The sequence below is a fragment of the Somniosus microcephalus genome, chromosome 31 (assembly GCF_052327205.1).
Source record: "Somniosus microcephalus isolate GS21.2 chromosome 31, FLI_Smic_1.0, whole genome shotgun sequence".
NCBI lineage: Eukaryota > Metazoa > Chordata > Chondrichthyes > Squaliformes > Somniosidae > Somniosus > Somniosus microcephalus.
Genome location: NC_141017.1, coordinates 38,163,572 through 38,188,069, shown reverse-complemented (window position 1 = coordinate 38,188,069; position 24,498 = coordinate 38,163,572). Strand labels below are relative to the sequence as shown.

The 24,498-nt window shown below is 45.5% G+C and overlaps 1 protein-coding gene across 6 annotated transcripts in view; it reads left to right on the top strand.

Moving 5' to 3' along the window:
* The window catches only part of khsrp (KH-type splicing regulatory protein), a 67,374-nt gene that overhangs the window by 1,449 nt on the left and 41,427 nt on the right, over positions 1–24,498 (top strand). For all 6 annotated transcript variants that reach the window (XM_085971864.1, XM_085971859.1, XM_085971860.1 and 3 more), the window contains exons 2-4: positions 16,647–16,743; positions 21,280–21,318; positions 23,145–23,181. In XM_085971864.1, coding sequence (XP_085827990.1) covers positions 16,647–16,743; positions 21,280–21,318; positions 23,145–23,181 — 173 coding nt within the window. The remainder of the gene's footprint in view (positions 1–16,646; positions 16,744–21,279; positions 21,319–23,144; positions 23,182–24,498) is intronic.

Sequence of the window (24,498 nt, the reverse complement as noted above, 5' to 3'; positions counted from 1 at the left end):
GGTACTGAATGGAAAAAGTACTGAACTGTATTGCTGATAGAATTTAGACTTTGGAGATTTCCTGCATTTTTCTACCTACGAGTGAATTTTGTGTTTTACGGTGAGATGTCCGTACAGAAGCAGTTTCACTTTGTGAGCACTCCTAGGTCGGGTATAACGTGACTTTGATGCCGAGTAAACCTCCATTTACACTAAGCCTCAACTGTGGAAGAGGACGCTCGAGTAACTCTCTGCATTTCCCCATACAGACTATCCGTTTGAGCATTCCAATGCAGTGTTTTGGTTCCAAAATGTGTCTAGTTGTGGACAGTACTGTGGGTTCATGCTCACCAGGAACTATACAGTGCATGATCCAACCTCATTTTACCTTGAACACAAAGGAATGGGTCAGGAGTGGGTTTAAGGTGCAAGAGCAGTGTGCACTATAACCAACTTCCAATTTTACACCTAACTGTTTTTGCTGATCTACTGCACGCTATAATAGTGCACTAAATGTTTGGGGCTTGTTCCAACTACACTACACTTTCAGTAAAAATCATTGGTGATGGAGTGAAACTTTTGCACGATGCTCCGAGAACAGTGTAAACTTACAGATTCTGCATTTCCAAATTGGGTTGTGTCTGGAGGAACATTTTGAAGTGGGTGAAGGGACGGCGATCACTGCTTCTGGTAGTTGTGGGAGCAATTAGCTGTGATGAAATGGCTGCAGTGCGGTATTTCCCAAAGTCTATGGGTACCAACATAATCTGTAATGGGCATTGTGACTCTGGATGGATGATGGTGCTGTTTGGGGCAGCGGGGGGAAGTGTAAATTGTATTCAATCCATTTGAGGATGGGGAAAGGGAGAAAAACAAATAGTCAGGGTGGGTTACCTTCGATGTGGTGAGGGGAAGGAAGAGAACAGAGAGGAAGGAACTAACCCAGAGAAAATTGGGCATTGACTGGAAGTCCAGATCTGGAAATTATGCACCGTATGGAGAGTCAAGATTTGGGGCCAATAAGAAATAACTTCTGAAAATTAGAATGTACTCCATTGTATCACCGCTCATAACGTAAGAAATAGCAGCAGGAATAGGCCACTTGGCCCCTCGCGCCTGCTCCGCCATTCATTAAGATCATGGCTGATCTTGGTCTCAAAGCCACTTCCCCACCCGCTCCCCATAACCCTTCACTCCCTTATCTTGCAAAAATTTGTCTATCTCCACCGTAAATGTATTTAATGACCCAGCCTCCACGGCTCTCTGGGGCAGAGAATTCCACAGACCCTCTGAGAGAAGAAATTCCTCCTCATCGCAGTTCTAAAAGGGCGACCCTTTATTCTAAAACTGTGGCCCCGCGTTCTAGATTTCCCCACGAGGGGAAACATCCTCTCTGCATTTACCTTGTCGTGTCCCATCAGTATCTTGTATGAACTTGAGTCCTGACGAAGGGTTTCGACCTGAAACGTTAACTCTGTTTCTCTCCACGGATGTTGCCTGGCCTGTTGAGTTTTTCTAGCATTTTCTGTTGTTTCGGATTTCCAGCATCCGCAGTATTTTGCTATCGTCTTATGTGAACTTGCCAACTTGCTGAGGTAAGGGTTTGACAGGTGCTGGTATTTTTCCTGCTTTTACCATAGTGGCCACTTTTCACGTGAGTGTTTGCAGGCTGTTGATGCAGGGTGTCATAGCTGAAGCCACATTCTGTTCCTGTCCAACATTAACATGTACACTTCCAGCAGGGGTTATTTGGTGGAGGCACAGGAGTCCTGGGTAAATGTGCTGCCTGCACCCCTCCCCTTCAAATCTTGGGGTTGGTGAGGCATCCTGTGGTACCCAGCTCCTACTCTGGGTGACATTAGCTGAATCTAGAATAAGACCTGGGACCTTCTAGTCTGTAACAGCTCATGCTTCACTGGACAGTGCAATTACTCCCCCCCCCCCCCCCCCCCCCCCCCACCTGAAGTGCCGCGTTCAGTTCTGACCTCGGGAAAGACATTGACCTTGAAGGGGGTGCAGCGCCGATTCACCAGAATGAAACTGGGGCTTGGTGTTAAATTATGAGGACAGGTTGCATAAACATGGCTTGTATTCCCAGTTTGGGTTCTGCCCAGACCACTCGGCTCCCGACCTCATTACAGACTTGGTCCAAACATGGACAAAGGAGCTGAATGTCAGCGGCGAGGCGAGAGTGACTGCCTTTGACACAAGGCAGCATTTGACCAAGTGTGGCATGAAGGAGCCCTGGTAAAACTCAAGTCAATGGGAATCGGGGGGGGGGGGGTGGGTGGGTGTGGGGAAAGCTTTCCACTGGCTGGTGTCATACCTAGAACAAAGGAAGATTGTTGTGGTGATTGAAGGTCAATCATCACAGCCCCAGGACATCGCTGCAGGAGTTCCTCAGGGCAGTGTCCTAGTCCCAACCATCTTCAGCTGCTTCATCAGTGACCTTCCCTCCAACATAAGGTCAGAAATGGGGATGTTCGCTGATGACTGCACAGTGTTCAGCACCATTCACAACTCCTCAGATAATGAAGCAGTCCATGCCTGCATGCAACAAGACCTGGACAACGTTCAGGCTTGGGCTGATAAGTGGTAGGTAACATTCGTGCCACAGAAGTGCTAGGCAATGACCATCTCCAACAAGCAAGAGTCTAAACACCACCCCTCGACATTCAACGGCATTACCATCGCCGAATCTCCCACCATCAACATCCTGGGGGTCACCATTGACCAGAAACTTAATTGGATCAGCCACATAAATACTGTAGCAAGTAGAGCAGGTCAGAAGCTGGGTATTCTGTGGCAAGTGTCTCATAGGCCTAAGAGCGTTAAAAAAACAAGCCTGAAGGCTTTGTCTTAATGCGAGTAGCATTCGTAATAAGGTGGATGAATTAGCTGCGCAAATAGAGGTAAACGAATATGATTTGGTTGGGATGACGGAAACGTGGCTCAAGGATGGCCAAGGCTGGGAACTCAACATCCAGGGGTATTCAATATTCAGGAAAGATAGGCAAAAAGGAAAGGGAGGTGGGGTAGCATTGCTGGTTGAAGAAGGGATTAACACAATTGTAATGAAGGATATTCGCTCTGATGTGGAATCTGTATGGGTAGAATTGAGAAATACTAAGGGGAAGAAAACGTTAGTGGGAGTGGTTTATAGACCTCCAAACAGTAAGGCGGAGGTTGGGGATGGCATTAAAAGGGAAATTAAAGAAGCGTGCAATAAGGGCACAGCAATCATCATGGGTGACTTTAATCTACATATAGATTGGGCTAACCAAATTAGTAACAATACTGTGGAGGAGGAATTCCTGGAGTGTATACGGGATGGTTTCCTGGACCAATATGTCGAGGAACCAACCAGTGATCAGGCCATCTTAGACTGGGTATTATGTAACGAGAAAGGATTAATTAGCAATCTTGTTGTACGAGGCCCCTTGGGTCGGAGCGATCATAATATGGTCGAATTCTTCATTAAGATGGAGAATGAAGTAGTTGACTCCGAGACTAGGGTCCTCAATTTAAATAAAGGACACTACGATGGTCTGAGGAGCGAGTTGGGTAGGATTGATTGGGGAATGCCACTCAAAAGGTTGACGGTGGATAGGCAAACATTCAAAGACCGAATGGATGAACTACAGAATTTGTTCATCCCAGTTTGGCATAAAAATAAAACAAAAAAGGTGACTCAACCGTGGCTAACAAGGGAAATTAGGGATAGCATAAGATCCAAGGAGAGGACATATAAATTGGCCAGAAAAAGCAATAATCCTGAGGATTGGGAGCAGTTTAGGATTCAACAAAGGAGGACAAAGGGATTAATTAAGAAAGGGAAAATAGATTGAGAGTAAGCTTGCAGGGAACATAAAAACTGACTGTAAAAGCTTTTATAGATATGTGGAGAGAAAAAGATTGGTGAAGTCAAGCGTAGGTCCCTTGCAGTCAGAATCAGGGGAATTTATAATGGGGAACAAAGAAATGGCAGACCAACTAAATACATATTTTGGTTCTGTCTTCACAAAGGAGGACACAAATAACTTCCCAGAGATGCCAGGGAACATAGGGTCTGGTGAAAGGGTGGAACTGAAAGAAATCAGTATTTGCAGGGAAATGGTGTTCGGAAAATTGATGGGACTGAAGGCCGATAAATCCCCAGGGCCTGATAATCTACATCCTAGGGTACTTAAGGAAGTTGCCCGAGAAATAGTAGATGCATTGCTGGTCATCTTCCAGAACTCGATCGACTCTGGAACAGTGCCCATGGATTGGAGGGTAGCTAATGTTACCCCACTATTCAAAAAAGGTGGTAGAGAGAAAACGGGAAATTATAGACCGGTAACGCCTGACATCGGCAGTGGGGAAAATGCTGGAGTCCATTATAAAAGATGTAATAGCAGAGCACTTGGAAAGCAGTGACAGGATCGGACAAAGTCAACATGGATTTACAAAAGGTAAATCATGCTTGACTAATCTACTGGAATTTTTTGAGGATGTAACTGGTAAAATAGATAAGGGAGAACCAGTGGATGTGGTGTATTTGGACTTTCAGAAGGCTTTTGATAAGGTCCCGCATAAGAGATTAGCGTGCAAAATTAAGGCACGTGGGATTGGGGGCAAGGTATTGACTTGGATAGAGAACTGGTTGGCGGACAGAAAGCAAAGAGTTGGAATAAACGGGTCGTTTTCCGAGTGGCAGGCAGTGACTAGTGGGGTAGCGCAAGGATCGGTCCTAGGACCCCAGCTGTTCACAATATATATTAATGATCTGGACGAGGGAATTGGATGTAATATCTCCAAATTTGCAGACGACACAAAGCTGGGTGGGAGGGTATGCTGTGAGGAGGATGTCGTGAAACTCCAGTACGATTTGGACAGGTTGGGTGATTGGGCAGAAACATGGCAAATGCACTATAATGTGGATAAATGTGAGGTTATCCACTTTGGTGGCAAAAACAGGAAGGCAGATTATTTTTTGAAGGGCAAGTGCAAAGCGACCTGGGTGTTCTTGTGCACCAGTCGCTGAAGGTAAGCATGCAGGTGCAGCAGGCGGTTAAGAAGGCAAATGGTATGTTGGCCTTCGTAGCAAGAGGGTTCGAGTACAGGAACAAGGATGTCTTGCTGCAGTTGTACAGGGCCTTGGTGAGACCGCACCTTGAGTATTGTGTGCCGTTTTGGTTGCCTTATCTGAGGAAGGACATTCTTGCCATGGAAGGAGTGCAGCGAAGATTCACCAGGCTGATACCTGGGATGGCAGGAATGACGTATGAGGAGAGATTGTGCCGATTGGGCTTATACTCACTGGAGTTTAGAAGATTGAGAGGGGATCTCATCGAAACCTATAAAATTCTGTCAGGCCTGGACAGACTAGATGCAGGAAGGATGTTTCTGATGGCCGGGGAGTCCAGAACCAGGGGTCACAGTCTAAGGATAAGGGGTAAGCCATTTAGGACTGAAATGAGGAGGAATTTCTTCACCCAGAGAGTGGTGAACCTGTGGAATTCTCTGCCACAGAGGGTGGTGGAGGCCAGTTCATTAAATATATTCAAGAAGGAGTTGGATATATTTCTTAAGGCTAAAGGGATCAAGGGATATGGGGAGAAGGCAGGGACAGGGTACTGAATTTGGATGATCAGCCATGATCTCATTGAATGGCGGAGCAGGCTCGAAGGGCCGAATGGCCTACTCCTGCCCCTATCTTCTATGTTACCTCCTGACTCCCCAAAGCCTTTCCACCATCTACATGGCACAAGTAAGGAGTGTGATGCAATGCTCTCCACTTAGCTGGATGAGTGCAGCTCCAACAACACTCAAGAAGCTTGACACCATCCAGGACAAAGCAGCAGCCTTGATTGGCACCCCATTCACCACCCTAAACATTCACTCCCTCCACCATCAGCGTACTGTGGCTGCAGTGTGTACCATCTACAAGTTGCACTGCAGCAACTCGCCAAGGCTTCTTCGGCAGCACCTTCCAAACCCGCGACCTCTTCCACCTAGAAGGAGAAGGGCAGCAGACACATGGGAACACCACCACCACCTCCAAGTTCCGCTCCAAGTCACACTGCATCCGGACTCAGAAGAATATCCCCGATCCTTCATCGTTGCTGGGTCAAAATCCTGGAACTCCCTCCCTAACAGCACTGTGGGAGTACCTTCACTACACGGACTGCAGCGGTTCAAGAAGGCGGCTCACCCCCCACCTTCTCAAGAGCATCTAGGGATGGGTAATAAATGCTGGCCTTGCAGGCGACACCCACATCCTATAAATGAATGAAAAAAAATGATGGAAGATTGAGAGGTGCACTCATCCAGGTCTCGAGATGATTTGATGGCCTAGATCGAGACTGACTCTCTGGGAATCCAGAACAGGGAGCATAATCTTAGAGCTAGGCCATTAAGTGAATCACTTCCTCCCGCAAAAGTTAACAGTAACTGGAACCCCCCTGCCCCCCCCAAAACAGGCTGCAGGTGCTGGGGGTCGATTTCAAGATTGAGCTTGATAGATTTTTGTTGGTGAGGGATATGGAGCAAACATGGGTAAATGGAAATGAGGTATAGATCAGCCATGATTTAATTGAATGATGGAACAGGCTTGAGGGGCTGAATGGCCTCTTCCTATTTCCATAAATTCAGGAGCTGTGGAAAAATGATCATCATTAAAGGATTGTGCAGCTGAGCATGTTTTCCCCCTCTTTGTGAAAAATTTTCTCCCCTCTTCTGAAGCTGTTGAATTCTTGCTGAGGCACAGGTGCTGATGGCCAATCTTTATCTCATCCAAGTGACTGATCCCATTGGCTTGCAGTGTGGCCACAAGGGCCTTCATAGCTGAGCCAGATCCTGACCTCGCCTGCCATCTTTGAGCTCTTCCAAGAGGTGTCAATGGTTATCATTGAAGAGTAGGGACAATTCCTGTTTCACCACCCATGTGAGTGCTGATGACTGTTGTATTTGTGCTGCTAGCCTGGCTGAGGTCAGCACTGATGATCATTTCCTGATCATGTACCCTAACCAATTGAGCCACTGATGGAGGAGAATGTGATTGATGCTTAAAGACATTTCTGGGAGTGAGTTGCCTCATTGTATATTTAAATAGAGAATAATGACACCTACCAGCGTTACAAGTACTGTAAGTGGGCACATGCCCCGTATCTTCCCCAGCTTATGTTGGGTATCCAGGCTGAAGAATTAAGGTTTGATCCATTTGCTGCAAATTCACTGACATTTACTCTGTTGATTACCAAGAAGTAGTGGATAGTTTATACACTTCATATACCAGATGGCTCCATTTCTGAGCTCAGAGCTCTTCAAACATAAACATGTGTTTTGGTGCTCCTCTTGTGGTGATGTTGCCTCACGAGTATGATGCCAACATGGACAGTGCTTGTGCGCTCCAGATAAAAGCATGGAGCAAGTAAAAAGCCATTTGACCTCCCAAATCCCATTCTTTTTTCTCGACCTGCCTTATTCAATTTATACAATGCAAGATTTCTCCTTCCTTCCCACTGCCATCATGCCCATTCCAAAATATTTACCTAACCTTGTATTCTGCATTCATCCTTGTCATTTCTGTATTCCGAACAGTTCAGGAATCAGCATCTTCCACATGATGTTCACTTTCCTGAACAGTCCTCAGCTGCATTGCAGTTGATGTGTTCATCCACCTTTTTATATAAAAAAAAAACGTTGAATTAATTATTTCCCATGCATATTCATTTAATTGCTTGGGGTAGGGTAGAAATCCACAATAAAGGTGAGTGTTAAGCTATTGAGCTTCTTTGGAGCATTATCCTTTCCTCACTTAACTCATCATGCACTCTTTCCAGCTGTGAGTTACTCGTCAGTGACCAGAAGCTTGAATGGTGCCTGTTTTTCCACTGGTTCCCCCATTGGGACAAATAGTGCCCTTGCCAGGCTGAGATCAATTAACTCCGTGCGCTCCTGCGAGGTTCATAACGTATCATATGTTGGATTTACCCGCGGTCACTGGGGAGCCCAGCCTTGGAATAGATCTTGTGACATTGAAGTATCACCAGAATTATGCCCTTTTAGGGCTCCTCTGAGAGCTGTGCTCCTCCAGTGAATAGCAGCCGTATGGAAAGGGATTGAATCTGGTGCGGTCCAGTGAATAGCTGAGCTGTACAGATGGGGCAGGACCCCGACAGGAGTGGTTGAGGTGCCGCACTTTGCCCCCGTGCTCTGTTAAAGAAGTAAATGAATCTTGTTTTTTGATCGTGACTGGAAAGTGTGTTCGAGTGGGCGTTGGGCTTCGGGAGGTTCAGGGTCAGCTTGATGCATCTTGCAGGCAAAATAACCAGCAGTTTCGCTATCGCGCTCCCCATATAAATGGAGAACTGTGGCCGAATCAGGCTTCAAGGGTGAAGAAAATGGGTGATGCAACATTGCGAGGGAATAATTTACGTATCTTCAAATTTCTTTCTTTTGTGCTCAGTGTTGGTGCGGTGCTGGGGAATAGAACTTTCCCCATTCAGCTGCCCGGTGTTAACATCAGGCACTCCCAGGCTAGGAGCAGCACAGCTGCATTCTGAGCCAAGCTTCCTGTTCTCTGTCCCAACACCATGCGTTTGCCAGATCACAGAGCACCCCCCTTTCCATTGCACACACCCGCTGTTTGGCTTCAAGAATGAGATTGTCAACTAGTGCCAAATCGGGAGACCTTGACCCTCATTTGAGACTGCCCAAATCTATTTCCTGAAGGACCCTTGGCACCAGCGGATAGATACTTTCCTTCTGTCAGTCTGGGCTGGGTTTGAGAGCAGTTCCTGGAGGAGAAAGCTCTTTCTGACTCGCTGCATACAGTTAACCAAGCTGCAGGACAACAACTTGTAGAGAGTGTTTAAAGTAGTATAACGTCCCGCAGCGCTTCACAGGAGCGTTGCCAAACGGAACAGAGAATGCTGAAATACTTGTTGGGTGTAATTCTGCATGTGGTGAGAGCTCAAGTGCTGCCCCCACAGAGGGGGGAAATTGAGTGTTTGTTACCCAATATCCGTTTTCTGACGCTGAGCAGTTGTATATCAGTCTCTTTCCCCCCCCCCCCCCCCCCCCACCGATCACATTGTTGGTGGCTGTGCTTTCAGTTGCCTACGTCCCATACTCTGGAATTCCCTCCTTAACTCCCTCAACCATAACACATTCCCCATTAAGACCCTTCTTCCCAAGCCTTTGGTCACTCCTGATCATTTCATTTGGCGCCTGCTCTCCACGATGGGATATGTCCTATGTTAAGGATGTTATATACATCCACTTGGGTTTTGTCTTGTGTGTTCTGGTGGTTGGTTATGGAGCCGCTTCAGCTAAAGTCTGTGACTTGTCTGCTTCCTTTACTGGGAGTGAATCCACCTGGCACTCAGCATGTTTGGAATTATGGGCACAAACACATCGCACCAGGCCATCACACCAATAGGTATTTCATAACGTTGATTAATAAAAGGCGCGGCCTTGGTTACTGAATTGGGATTCAAGATGGTAAAACTAGAAAGCAATTCCAACTCGCACAACACACAGAAGTGCCTTGTGCTCTGTGGTGGAGCTAGTGGAGCCAAACCTTCAGTATTCTGGTTTTCTCACAATTTAAAAGGGTGTTCTTATTTTCCTTCGGCCCAACCCAGGAAGAAAACTACAGCACGCCCCCCACTTGAAAAATTCTCTTCAAGGTTCCTCAGTGACTCAACTGGAGTAACAGCGAGGGTGCTGCAGTCAACCTTAGTTAGTGCCTGTGGATTTGTGAAGGGGAAATCAGCCAGTGGATGTTCAAGTCTCTGATCTCAGTCAGGTTTGAATAACTTGCTTACACACGCTGTCTTCGCTGCAGTGGGCACCTAGGTGAGATGCCTATGGGCTGCTGGCACCTGTGGAACTTGGTATCTCCAGGAAAGGAGGGGAGAAGATCAGAAAGATCAACAACAAACAAAAAGCCACTGGTGGTAGTCTGGGGTACTTTACAGGCTCCTGGCGAGCATGTGATATGAGAGCTCAGAAGGTGGGGGAGGATAATGGTGTGTTACCTCACTTCTACAACCCCCCCATGTCACTCGCGTAGCAACATTGCTGCTTAAGTTCCCTGCATGGATGTCTCCCATCATATGCTTCTGTTGGATTGATTGATCTTTCGGTGCAGAATGTATTGTACTCCTTCGGTTTCCCTTTGATCTCTTTCAATCTAAAAAAGGAATTCTTAAAGGAAAAAATGCATGTGTAGGGAGAGAGAATGTTCAATACAAATATGAGTGGAGACCTGAAACGGTACCTCTTCATGGAGGAGGGTAATGTTGCTTAATGGTCCCTTGGAGAATGAGCCTGGGGAATTAATAATGGGAAATAGAGAAATGGCAGAGACTCTAAACAATTATTTTGGATCGGTTTTCACGGTAGAAGACACTTAAAAACATCCCAGTAATAGATAATCAAGGGGCTATAGGGAGGGAGGAACTTAAAACAATCACTAGAGAAAAAATACTCGGCAAACTAATGGGGCTAAAGGCTGACAAGTCCCCTGGACCTGATGGCCTGCATCCTAGGGTCTTAAAAGAAGTGGCTGCAGAGATAGTGGATGCGTTGGTTGTAATCTACCAAAGTTCCCTGGATTCTGGAGAGGTCCCAGCGGATTGGAAAACCGCAAATGTAACGCCTCCTTTCAAGAAAGGAGGGAGACAGAAAGCAGGAAACTATAGGCCAGTTAGCCTAACATCTGTCATTGGGAAAGTGCTGGAATCCATTATTGAAGAGGTAATAGCAGGACAGTTAGAAAATCAGAAGACAATCGAGCAGAGTCAACATGGTTTTATGAAAGGGAAATCGTGTTTGACAAATTTGAGGATGTAACAAACAGGATGGATAAAAGGGAACCAGTAGATGTTGTGTATTTGGATTTCCAGAAGGCATTCGATGAGGTGCCACATAAAAGGTTACTGCACAAGATAAGATCTCATGGGGTTGGGGGTAATATATTAGCATGGATAGGGGATTGGCTAACTAACAGAAAAGAGAGTCGGGATAAATGGGTCATTTTCCGGTTGGCAATCAGTAACTAGTGGGGTGCACAGGGATCAATTCTGGGGCCTCAACTATTTACAATCTATATTAATGACTTGGATGAAGGCACCGAGTGTACTGTAGTCAAATTTGCTGCTGATACTAAGATAGGTGGGTTAGCAAGTTGTGAGGAGGACACAGAGTCTGCAAAGGGATATAGATAGGTTAAGTGAGTGGGCAAAAATTTGGCAGATGGAGTATAATGTGGGAAAATGTGAGGTTATCCAATTTGGAAGGAAGAATGATAAAGCAAATTATTATTTAAATGGAGTGAGACCACAAAATGATGTCGTACAAAGGGATCTGGGGGTCCTAGTACATGAAACACAAAATGTTAGCATGCAGGTACAGCAAGTAATTAGGAAGGCTAATGGAATATTGGTCTTTATTGCAAGGGGGATGGAGTATAAAAGTAGGGAAGTTTTGATGCAACTGTACAGGGCGCTGGTGAGACCGCACCTGGAGTACTGCGTACAGTTTTGGTCTCGATATTTAAGGAAGGATATACTTGCAATGGAGGCAGTTCAGAGAAGGTTCACTCGGTTGATTCCAGAGATGAAGGGGTTGTCTTATGAAGAAAGGTTGAGCAGGTTGGGCCTAAACTCACTGGAGTTTAGAAGAGTGAGAGGGGATCTTATTGAAACATAAGATTCTGAGGGGGATTGACAGGGTGAATGAGAGGATGTTTCCCCTAGTGGGGGAATCTAGAACCAGGGGCATAGTTTCAGAATAAGGGGTCGCCCATTTAAAACGGAGATGAGGAGGAATTTCTTCTGAGGGTCGTGAATCTTTGGAATTCTCTGCCCCAGAGAGCTGTGGAGGCGGAGGCATTGTCAATCTCCGCCTTGAATATATTCAGATATTTGAACTACAAGGGCTTCGAGGGGTGTGGGGAGAGAGTGGAAAAATGGTGTTGAGGCCAAGATTGGATCAGCCATGATCTTATTGAATGGCGGAGCAGGCTTGAGGGGCCGATTGGCCGACTCCTGTTCTTGTTTCTTGCGTTAAACCTGGATTGGCTTCCAGAGGTACAGGAGAGCAGTGACCTGCAGATCGATGGTGGGTTGCTTTAATCGTGCATCTGAAAAGACTAAAAAGTTACTACTGTGCAATGGAGGTGTTTGCCACTCTCAAACCGCTTGCAATACATTGGAGCAACAAAAATGAGAAGCAGAACACCGTGAATTTCTGCAGCAACTTGAACGTAGAAAACGTCCTATGGTGCTTCAAATAAGGGGGCAACATTGATGCTTAGATTTGAGTGGGCGCTGAGCCATGGTGCTGGAGTTAGAAGAAGTGACCGAAAGCTTGGTTGAAAAGGTGCGTTTTGAGAAGAGTTTTAAAAGTGGTGAGGTTGAGGGAGGGAGTTCAGCATTTGGACCAAGGCGGCTGAAGGCACTGCCTCCAGTGGTGGGGCAAAGGGAAGGGTGCACAGAAACTCCAGAGATGGTCGAACCAAAGCGTCGACGGGGATGTTAGGCCGCAGAGATGGGAGGGATTGCAAAAAATATTCAAAAGTTCATAGTGTAAACTAAGATTCAGACTGAATGGAAGATACTGAATTTGGTTAGGATGCTGTTCATTTGTGGTCACGGTTAGAATCTTTTTCTTCGAAGAATGGAAATGATATGAGAAGAAAAACAGAGCGACTCGATCAAAGCAACATGGAGAGAACTCATTTTACGGTAGTGGAACATGTTACCTCACGATTCCCCATGTGGCGACTTTGGATCTTGGCTGTCCAACTGTGGGTGGGAAAGCAGACTGGGCATGCTCTGTTCTGTGGGCCTGTTACAGAACTGCAGAAGTCCAGGCGAAGGCCAGCTGTCTGCTCCAAAATGATCCATAAGAACATAAGAAATAGGAGCAGGAGTCAGTCATTTGTCCCTTTTGAGCCTGTTTCGCCATTCAGTAAGATCATGGCTGATCTACCTCATTTCCACTTTCCTGCACTATCCCCATATCCCTTGATTCGCTTAATGTTCAAATATCTATCGCTCTCTGTCTTGAATATACTCAACGACTGAGCCTCCACAGCCCTCTGGGGTCGAGAATTCCAAAGATTCACCACCCTCTGAGTGAAGAAATTTCTCCTTATCTCAGTCCTAAATGGCCGACCCCTTATTCTGAGATTGTGACCCCTGGTTCTAGACTCCCCAGCCAGGGGAAACATCCTCCCTGCATCTACCCTGTCAAGCCCTGTAAGAATTTTGTATGTTTCAATGAGATCACCTCTCATTCTTCTAAACTCCAGAGAATATAGGCCTAGTCTACTCAATCTCTACTCATAGGACAATCCCCCCATCCCAGGAACCAGTCTGGTGAACCTTCGTTGCACTCCCTCTATGGCAAGTATATCCTTCCTTAGGCAAGGAGACCAAAAGTGTACACAAAACTCTAGGTGTGGTCTCACCAGGGCCCCATATAATTGCAGTAAGAAGTCTTTACTCTTATACTCAAATCCTCTTGTAATAAAGGCCAACATACCATTTGCTTTCCTAATTGCTTGCTGTACCTACATGTTAACTTGCAGTGATTCGTGTACAGGTTGACTATCCCTTATCCGAAAACCTTGGGACCAGCTGTGTTTCGGTTTTTGGAAATTTTCAGATTTCAGAAGGTATTATTTCAGACTGGGAAACTCTGAACATTAAATTAATTTGGTAATTAGTATTTGTATTTAATATAAATTTTAAAAGTTCAGGCTACCTCTTGCGACTGTTGCGTGTCTCATTCCCCTTCCTGCTTCTCTGTGCTGCCGCTCCCAGTCTGTTTACAGCTCCCCCTGCTCTGTATCTGAATTCCTTGACTTAGCGGGGGCCTGGGGTTCGACTGCCGCCGCCAGTTGTGGGAAAGCCGGATATCGGCTGACTCCTACGCTAAGCTGGCCCGCAAATCAGGTCAGAAAAGCATCGGCCGCGTCGGGTCATGTTTGGCGCCACTCGGGTTATGTCGTGCGCACGACTTACGCTCCACAAAAAAACTTTCGGTTTTCAGAGGTTTTCGGTTTTCAGAAGTGCGGATAAAGGATAGTCTACCTGTACAAGGACACCCAGGTCCCTCAGCACCAATATTTCTCAATCTCTCACTATTTAAAAAATACTCTGCTTTTCTATTTGTCCTACCAAAGTGGATTACTTCACATTTCTCCACATTATATTCCATTTGCTATGTTCTTGTCCATTCACTTAGCCTGTCTATATCCCCTTGAAGCCTCTTTGCATCCTCCTCACAACTTACATTCCCACCCAGCTTTGTATCATCAGCAAACTTGGATATATTACATTTGGTCCCCTCATCCAAATCATTGATGTAGATTGTGAATAGCTGAGGCCCAAGCACTGATCCTTGCGGTACCCCACTAGTTACAGCCTGCCAACCTAAAAGTGACCCGTTTATTCCTACTCTCTGTTTTCTGTCCGTTAACCACTCCTCAATTCATGTTCGTATATTGCCCCCAATCCCATGAGCCCTAAATTTGTTTAATAACTTCTTGTGTGGCACCTTATTGAAAGCTATCGAATGCCTTCTGAGAATCCAAATACACCATATCCGCTGGTTCCCCCGTATCTATTCTGCTAGTTACAACCTTGAAAAACTCTAACAGATTTGTCAAACACGATTTCCCTTTCATAAATCCGTGTTGACTCTGCCCAATCCTATTATTATTTTCTAAGTGCCCTGTTACCACGTCCTTAATAATAGATTCTAGCATTTTCCCCACTACTGATGTCAGGCTAACTGGTCTGTAGTTCCACGTTTTCTCTCTCCCTCCTTTCTTAAATGGTGGGGTTACATTTGCTACCTTCCAAGCCGCGGGAACCGTTCTAAAATCTATGGAATTTTGGAAAATGACAACAATGCATCCACTATCTCAATAGCCACCTCTTTCAAACCCTAGGATGCAGGCCATCAGGTCCAGGAGATTTATCGGCTTTCAGTCCCATTAATTTCTCCAGTACTATTTTTTTTTACTAATTTCCTTTTTGCAGACCTATAGAAGCTTTTACAGTCTGTTTTTATGTCTATTGCTAGTTTACTCTGCTATTCTATTTCCCCTTTCATCATCATTTTCCATTGAGGGCAAAGAAAGGAAACGTGATTTCTTTGTAATTAATGTGTGGATCAATTGTTTTTCCTAAAAGTTTCTATCAACACTGATATGATAACTTTGAAATCTTTCTAATCTCTAAGTTACGTTGGGGGAAAAGTAGGGAATTTAGAATGTCAGTCTTACGGTTATCAGTGACATACCTCTTCCATCCTCCTAATTTTGTTGCTCGGATGGAGGAACACAGTTGCTGGGCTGGGTGTGGTCCTTGATTGGGTCCTTGGGTCAGGTGTGGTACCATAGGTGCTGGCCACCCTCCAGTATAAGCAAGCATGTGTGAGCCTTCAGAGTGAGTGTGTCAGGCTGTTTGGTCCCTGATATACCTGATCCTGTTCTCACCTAGATATTTATTTACGTGCATTTCCAGTATGAGTTGAGATCAGGGATGGGAAACCTCTACTACTTGTTTTTGTTCCCACCACCTCTTTCTAACCTCGGCACCGAAGGCACTGCTGTGGTTCTCATCTAACTCTGTACTGAGCTGGGACCTTGCTGGTGTGTTACCCACTAGATAAACTTGGTGAGCCAGTGCACTTGAAATTACCAGAGTACCTTTTCCCAAATGTCTGGTTGACTGCCATATTTTTATCCAAGAGATCCTGACACATTCAAAATGTTATATCTTTCCTTTTTATATAGGATTGTTGGAAACCCTCTGCTTCTGTTGTGAAGGCAGCAACTGATGCTCGGCTGCAGTGTTGCAGGTGGAACCCTTCCAGTGCCTGCAGCAGATTTGAACAGTGATTGCAAATCCTTCTTTATTACTTTTGCCTTTCCAGCCCTGTGCCTCTAATGTTGTATTACTGCCAGCCCCAGTGAATACCGCCTGTGCCTTCCTGGTTTATGTTTATTACATACCATGCCACTTACCACTGAACCATTAGGGAAGGTTCGCTCTACGCCTTCCCTTAACAATTAGTGAGAGTGAATGTTTTGGGATGTTGCTATTTTTTTTCCAAAGGTAGCGAAGGATTAGCACGATGTTAACCTTCAAGTTACTTTTTGGTTTGAGGCCAATTGTGGGTAATCACTTGCACTATATCGAGGAGGTGAGAATAAGTTGCCTTGTAATATACCTGGCGTTGCACAGTATCTGCTCCATGATACAGTACAGGCTGATCCTGTTTGAGCCGCAACCTTTTCCTGGCTGCTGTGTAAATGATATGCTGAAGGGAATAATTATTTGATGCACAATTGGGTGTTGAGGTGCACTCAATTAAATTTGAATGTTTGCTTTAAGAACCTGTTTCAATGCACAATATTGCCAATCTGTATTTCTGGCTTGTGGGTTTCCTGGGGTATGTTGCTGATTCGATCACTCTGTTTCACTGGGGAAAGGAGGTAACGTTACTGATAACTCTGGGAGACAGGTTTTGGCCATGTGGTTTAAGGCACAACCATCTGACTAGAAAACTCTATGCAACACTTGCGAGGCTACTGAGCCTACAGTAAATGCTACTCGTATGTGAGGAACTGACTGTGACTTTTAATGAACCTGCAGATAGCTGCTAAAATTGGAGGGGACACTGCCACAACTGTAAACCACAGCACACCAGAATTTGGATTTGTCAGTCAAAAGAGACAGCTGGAAGATGGAGGTAAGACAATTGGGGGATAACTGGTTCCTTCAAATTGTTGATGTACTTAAGTTTATACTCAGTTAAGTGCTTTGCCTTGATATCTGACATCACCAGCCTTCAGTATTCTAATTCTCTAGCCTCGGATCTTGTTGCTGCTAAAGATATTTTTTTTTGGTATGTTGAAAAGACTGGGTACTAAACTGTCCCTGGTGGCCAGTCAGCCTGTCGTTCCGGATGCCATATTGTATTAAATAATTTGGTTGAAAACTTCGCTGCTGGTTGATCACAGGAGCACTGGTTAGCATTGGTGTAAAATAATATCGGAGTGGTGGTGTGGATTGCAGCTGTTGTGACAGGTGGAGAAGGTCACAAAGCGGAGCCCAAAAGAAACCAGCCTCACTGGATCTTTGCCGTTCACTCGGAGTTCTGCTCGCCGAATCACGGGGAGAATATTATCACCCCAAAGGGGATTTGGAGGGGACCATCCAGTCGAGTCCAAGGTTGTTAAGAAGATAGACAACGATCCATCCCGCCCGGACTTTGAAGTGGCCCAGCTTTAAATATGAGGGGGGAATGACTAAGTTGAAGCAGGCAGTTGATTCACTTCAATGAAGTGTTCAAAGGCCAGAACATGAGCTAAAATTAGGAAGTTAAGAGTAAGAAGGGATTTGTTTTGCAACCGATAGAGTTGTGCAATAAATCTCTAGGGAATGCCATTGAAGCTGGTGGTATTAATGTGTTCAAAATACAATTGGGTTCTACCTAGAGAGGGGAGGGATATGGTGAGGTGGAGATGATGTTGGAAAAGGGACATGTTTGGGCTAACGGTCTTTGCCTGTTGCTGAACATTCTTGCGTTCACGGCCAATTTTTAACCTGTCAAACTTACTCCATTGCAAATGCTCAGAAGACTTGGTGCGCTTTCAGCAAATCTTGGTGTGTTTACATATGTTTTAAGCATTGTGTGGCACAAGGTAACGAGCACTGGAAGAATATCTGCCTCTCTCCTCTTCCCTGCCCCCCAAGCCTTTCTGCCATACGATGCTCCATTCTGAGCAGTCCTGTGTCTTGTTTTTATAAAAAAAAAAAAAAAATCTTGACTTAAACGATGTGCTGCAGGAGAGGGTGCAGCTTCAGAAATCACTAGCCTGCTTCTGTGTTGAATACATTTTTGAACTGCTTAAATGTAAAAGGTAAACGGCACTGGACACCTACCTTACTTCATGTCTTGCAAGCACAAGGCTCAAACGGAGACCCTTGACCTCTGCCATTCGTACCAATTTATAATGCAGCCTGCTCTTCTCTGGGCCTGATCAGTGAGCGTAAACCCATTTTTCTTTGCTTGCGCAGCGGTTCTGCCCCAAAATCAGTGTTTGTGAGGTCTGAGTAAAGAGTTTGTGTACAGGCTCGATGCTGTGCCGTACGACATCAGGGAGCTGCGTTAACAGCAGCGAGGATCGCTCTGCGCTGACCAGGGTGTTCTCCTTGGCCCTTGGCAGTCTTGGCTTCGGTTTTAAATCGTTAGATTTCACTGTGGTCTGGAATGAGCCGCAACACTTGGTGGTTGGGAGAATGCTTTTGCACTGATTCTCCTGGAGCTCGACACCTACAGGCAGCACGCTTTAGCCCAGGAGGATACCTTTTGGAATAGTTATAACTGAACTAGTGTGGTTGTTTCCTTTTGTATGTGGTTCATTTCCCTGTAAGGGTCTGGACAGTGTGTATTAGTTCCATATCTTGAGTAGACTAGACCTATACTCTCTAGAGTTAAGAAGAATGAGAGGTGATCTTATTGAAACATAAAAAATTCTTACAGGGCTTGACAGGGTAGATGCAGGGAGGATGTTTCCCCTGGCTGGGGAGTCTAGAACCAGGGGTCACAGTCTCAGAATAAGGGGTCGGCCATTTAGGACTGAGATGAGGAGAAATCTCTTCACCCAGAGGGTGGTGAATCTTTGGAATTCCCAACCCCGAGGGCTGTGGAGGCTCAGTCGTCGAGTATATTTAAGACCGGGATCGATTTGATTTTTGAATATTAAGGGAATCGAGGGATATGGGGATAGTGCAGGAAAGTGGAGATGAGGTCGAAGATCAGCCACGATCTTATTGAATGGTGGAGCAGGCTCGAGGGGCCAAATGGCCTCCTCCTGCTCCTAATTCTTATGTTCTTAAAATACAGTGCAGTAGAAATGGAAAATATATACTTCATGTAAACGATATTACTAAAATCTATTATAATTTGAGAAACGGACTTGGCTGATCATCGACCTCAACTCCACTTTCCTGGCCGATCCCCACATCCCTTGATTTCCCGAGAGTCCAAAAATCTATCGAGCTCAGCCTTAAGTATACTCAATGACTGAGCCTCCACAGCTCTCTGGGACAGAGAATTCCAAAGATTCACCACCCTCTGAGTGAAGAAATTCCTCCTCATCTCAGTCCTAAATGGCCGACCCCTTATCCTGAGACTGTGCCCCCTAGTTCTAGACACTCCAGCCAGGGGGAAACAACCTCTCAGCATCTACCCTGTCAATCCCCCTCAGAATCTTGTATGTTTCAATGAGATCACCTCTCATTCTCCTAAACACCAGAGAGTATCGGCCCAATCTACTCAATCCCTCCTCATCGGACAACCCTCTCATCCCAGGGATCAATCCAGTGGGCCTCAATGTTTGGCTGCATTGCATAAAGTTCACAGTTACGATTCCTTGTTTTATTTTTACTCTGCTGCAGTGACCATTGAAGAACTCTCCCCATAGTTCTGATTGACATATACTGATGCCAGAGCTGTGAAGTTTTGGGATCAAGACATCAAATTGAAGCCAATCTAGCAGCCTTGAGCACAGTTATTCCTTTCCTTACTATCTTTGTTGCTCAGCAGTTGTGAAGTGTTTTGGGATGTTCTGTGGATGCGATGAGGCAAAAGATAAATGTACGGTGTTCTCTCCCTCTTTTTCCCCCCCTTTCACTATCTCGCCAGATCCAATTCTCTTGATAACTGGATTCGATTGCGTCAGTGGGCCAGAAGAGACTAGGATTACAACACCGTCATGTTTTTCAGCATTAAACCTGCTCCAGCTGCACTCGCATTTCCCTCGCTTGTATTTGAAGGCCAGAGGTGGCTATATATATATACATCGGCTGCGCATTTAAATGGGCGTTCCGGTACAATAACATCCACTTAAATGTATCACCTCTATCTATTTGTATATTAAAAACTTTGTGTAGGGCACTCCGTTCCTGTCCACAAACCTTACTTCCGGTTGTCCTGATTTTCGGTCGTGCTTTTCTGCCAACATTTACTGCTGAATTTCTGCCAACACTCCCAGTCCACTTTTTTCTGTCACCTCTTAGTGTAGTTGTGCGCTCTGCCCACTAGCTGGCACCACGGGGCAGGTTTCTGATGTCTTTAAACTCCCTTCACACTGGGTCACACCATGGGCAGTCCAATAGCATTCGAAATCTTGAACGCGCCGCTCATTTCCTGTACTTTACCTCCAGGGTCTCACATTTATAATGGGAAAACCCATATGTCAACATGTCACAATGGGAAAACCCTGTCTCAGCATGCGAACATTTAATGAGACAAATTAGTAACTTCATGCTTTAAAAAAAAAAAAAAAAAAAAAAATATTGGCCATGTCTTTCTTCCTCTCTGATCTGGTTGTTGTCAGGCTAGTGCCACTCTTGTCCGTACCAGCAGGCACGAGGAATCCGCCAGTGAGTCAGTCTGTGCATAATGTTGGACCAAAGACTCTCGTCCCCTCGCAGCTGAAACCCAGCAGCCCCACTGGAGTGCTTCCAGACTCCAGCACCTGTGCCTAAGTGCTGCCAAAGCCACAGACCTCCCAGTGCAGCTCCCCCCCCACCATGCAGAACTACTGAATAGTCATTAGCTAACTCCAGCTGATCTTGCTGTGCATTCTTTAGCTTTAATACCAGTAACGGATAAATCTTAAATGCATAGGTAAAGAGATATTTATAATGGCTGTTCGTTTATGGCTTTCGCAGAGTCATGGAATTCGATCTCCAAAGCACAAGTGAAATCCCAGAATGCCATCTAATGAAGCAATTTGACTGATTCACTAAATTACTGGCCCTGAAGTTATTCCCCTAAATGGCAGCAAGAGACCTATTTTCATCAAACAGCAAATCCCAAGTCAGCGCGAACAATGCCGTGGGAGACCAGCCTGTACAATTTAGGGAATCGTCCTGTTCGCGTTGAGAATGTGGTCTTGTCCATCTAGGGTGAATTTCGCAGTTTGTAATTTGAATTGGGGATCGAGGGACCCAGATATTGGCCGTATGTTGCACTGGTGGCAGCAGGGAGCCGAACGTGTGTCAATGTGTGTGGTATTCCAGGAATATTAAATCTCTGCTCCTGGCACTGATCTGTGCAATAAAGGGGAGGGGTAGATGGGGGAGTGTGAAGAAATGTGTGAAGAGCGCTTGCCATGATGGGGCAGAATGTGACTTGTGCTTTTGACATTCTGTGCACAGCAGCCTAAATTCTTCCTTGCAGGTGTATAAAAAATCCCTCCTTTCTGTTTTACAGATCAGCCTGATAGCAAAAAAATAGCAGCACAAAGCGATCGTAAGTACAGAGTCTACTTGTTCCATACATTTACAAAAAAACATTGGGTCAGTGTTGTCACTAGGATTTCAATCAAATGAGATGATGGGCATGTGGAATCTGCTGGGAGCTGTACCACAGACAATGGTTTCACACTTGGATTTCAATAAAAAAAACTAAAACAGTGGGCGTGTCTGAATTGTGGTCGAATACAGTTGGGTTGTGTTGGCAGAGAACATTTTCAGCTGGATAATGCTGTGGCGAATTTCTGATCAGTGAGCAGCAGTGGGGGCAGTTTGAGGTGCTGACTTAAAGAGCATCTCACAAGAACAGTACTGGGCTAGTTAGTGCACTGGCTGATCGCATCAGTGTCGTAGATAAACCCAGTGACAACACCGGCGCTGTACCAAGTTCTTCGCTATAATCAAGGACTGAATATTTTGCTGAAGTGTTTGACTGCGGTTGCGGTGGAATAAGGTTTTGAAACTTGAGATTGAGGATATGATTTTCCTGATTTAGTGATAGTGCATTTGTATAAATCAACCCAGTAAAATAGGCTGCAGGGCATCAAGCTGACAGATGTTTGGATGTACTAGTACCTTGCCTTCTGGGCTTAATTCTTGACTGTTTTCCCAAAAGCAGTGAGGTAAAACAAATGAATACTGTGGAGTAACTCCTTGCAAGAAAACAAAGGCATGGTTGGATGTGGAGGGAAACCTCACTGGGCAACAGGTTAGACAGCGCAAGTGGAATTGGGGTTCCCCATGTGATTCATCATCGTTTCCGTAGTGAGCAGAAAGGAGTCCCGTAACATGCCGCTTCCAAAATAAAAAGATCTCTAGTGTTCAGGAGCCCTAAAGGCCACTTTCCAACGAGGGACATCTTGAGCCACCAGAGGCTGGACTGGCCACTCGCAGACGAAAAGTAATTTTTCATGTTAAACTGCCCCACTTGTTGCACTCCGCACTGAATCCAGCCATTGAGTGAGGCTGGACTTGGGATATCTCAATGGGGCGGAGAAAAAAGTTAAATTTCTGGGTCATGATTTCAGTGTGTTGATGGAGAGCGAGAGATCTTGATTCACAGTACCAACTGAATCCATTGCATCGGTTGTCTTGAATTGCTGGAGTTTGACAGCTGAATAAATGGCAGCATTTAATATCTGAGGGAGCCATTCACCCTGGCTTGATCTTGTGCACTTCCCAGTGGCCAGTTCTCGAGCTGCGTTGCTGGAAGCTGTGGCGCAGATCTCCAACTCCTTCCCTTGACTCGGAGATACCGGAGAGAGTTACTTCAAAAAAAAAAATTAGAATCGGAGGTGAAGAAAACCAATGTCGGTGGCGGAGCAGCTAAGCTACTTTTCACAGTTGCTATCTGGCCACTCAGTCGAGTGTACGGATGTATCACATCCCTGGGTTTTCACATCTCAAAAAAATCTGTGGTTGTGACTTGTGCTCAATTTTACAGCAGTTTAGGTGCAGTTTGTTGAAGTAATTATATTTCTGATTAGTTTAAAAAAATTTTTTTTTAAATAGTTTGAATAGCTGGACTATTTTTTCCCCCCATTACTGGACATCCTCTTGACCTACAACGTCCGACGTGAAATAACTTTGAGTTCTTAGCAATGAAAGCGATCCAGAGTATTCATTTCAGAGAAGCAAGTGCTTCAGAACTGGCGAGCATCGTGTGCACTTGTGTTGAAGGGGCTTGAATAAATTTGACACTGTTCACACATTTCTTGCACAAGTGTGTTACAACTTTTTCAGTGTGTAATTTGATTTAATGTCGAGTTCCATGTGGAAGCTTGTGTGCTTTTCCTTTAACTTCGTCCCTATTTTCTCTCCTAGCGATTGGAGCTCAGATGGCAGCAATACATCAGCAAAGGTAAGGAGAGCTTGATGTTGAAGATAAATGTGCAGCTTCCCCCCGCCCCCCCCCCCCCCCCCCCAAACCCCTCACTGCTCAGATGAGGAATCCATCCCTGAGCCATACAGATCAGGATGACCCAGCGTTCAATTCCCAATCTGTGCAGTCGGCCGATCTGGGCTGGGACAGCAGTGAGGCATGACGATTGGCTATCGAGCCTTGGGGTTAGGGCGGAGACAGTTAGTCGGGCAATCCTGCTCCTGATCAGTATACAGTAACCCCCACCAGAAGCTTGAATATGATGTCATTGTCCGCTCTCGATCAAGGCGCACACGTGAATAGTTGGACACTTGAATGAGGTATGCGAGGGTAACGGGCACCCGTGGAGCTGAACTCCAAGAGTCGGCCCCTTCAGGAGAGGTGGAAATAGAGAAAAAACAGTTTAAACAAGTGTCCTGTTAACACTGATTCAGTTAGTGGAGTTTAGAAGTGGAGGTGTGTGTAATGTGGTTACCACATCACAAAAGTCAGCAGACGTGGTACTGCAAGTAATTATATACATAGCACATGTTCGATAAGGCATTATTTCAAAGACTTGGGCACCATGAAGTCGAGGTATGCAGGTTCATATCTGACTACCTACATGCTGTTTTCTAACTGGAAAATCAGGGTGAGTGATCCCATTCGGCCCGTGCCGGCTCTCTGCAAGAGCACTTCAACTCGTCCCACTCCCCCGCCCTTTCCCCATAGCCCTGCAAATTTCATTCCTTCAGGTACTTATCCAACTCACTTTTGAAAGCCGCGATTCAATCTGCCTCCACCACCCTCTCGGGCAGTGCATTCCAGATTTTAACCGCTCGCTGTGTTTATAATTAAAAAAAAAAAAAAAAAAAAGTTTTTCTTGCGTCGCCTTTGGTTCTTTTGCCAATCATCTTAAATCTGTGTCCTCTGGTTCTCGACCCTTCCATCAATGGGAACAGTTTTCCTCGACTCTGTCCAGACCCCTCATGATTTTGAACATCTCTATCAAATCTCCCCTGAACCTTCTCTGCTCCAAGGAGAACAACCCCAGCTTCTCCAGTCTATCCACGTAACTGAAGTCCCTCATCCCTGGAATCATTCTGGTAAATCTTTTCTGCACCCTCTCTAAGGCCTTGACATCCTTCCTAAAGTGCGGTGCCCAGAATTGGACACAAGACTCCAGTTGAGGTCAAACCAGTGTTTTATACAGGTGGTTCATAATTTCCACACTTTTGTACTCTATACCTCTATTCATTAAGCTCAGGATTCCGTAAGCTTTTTTAACTGCTTTCTCAACCTGCCCTGCCACCGTAA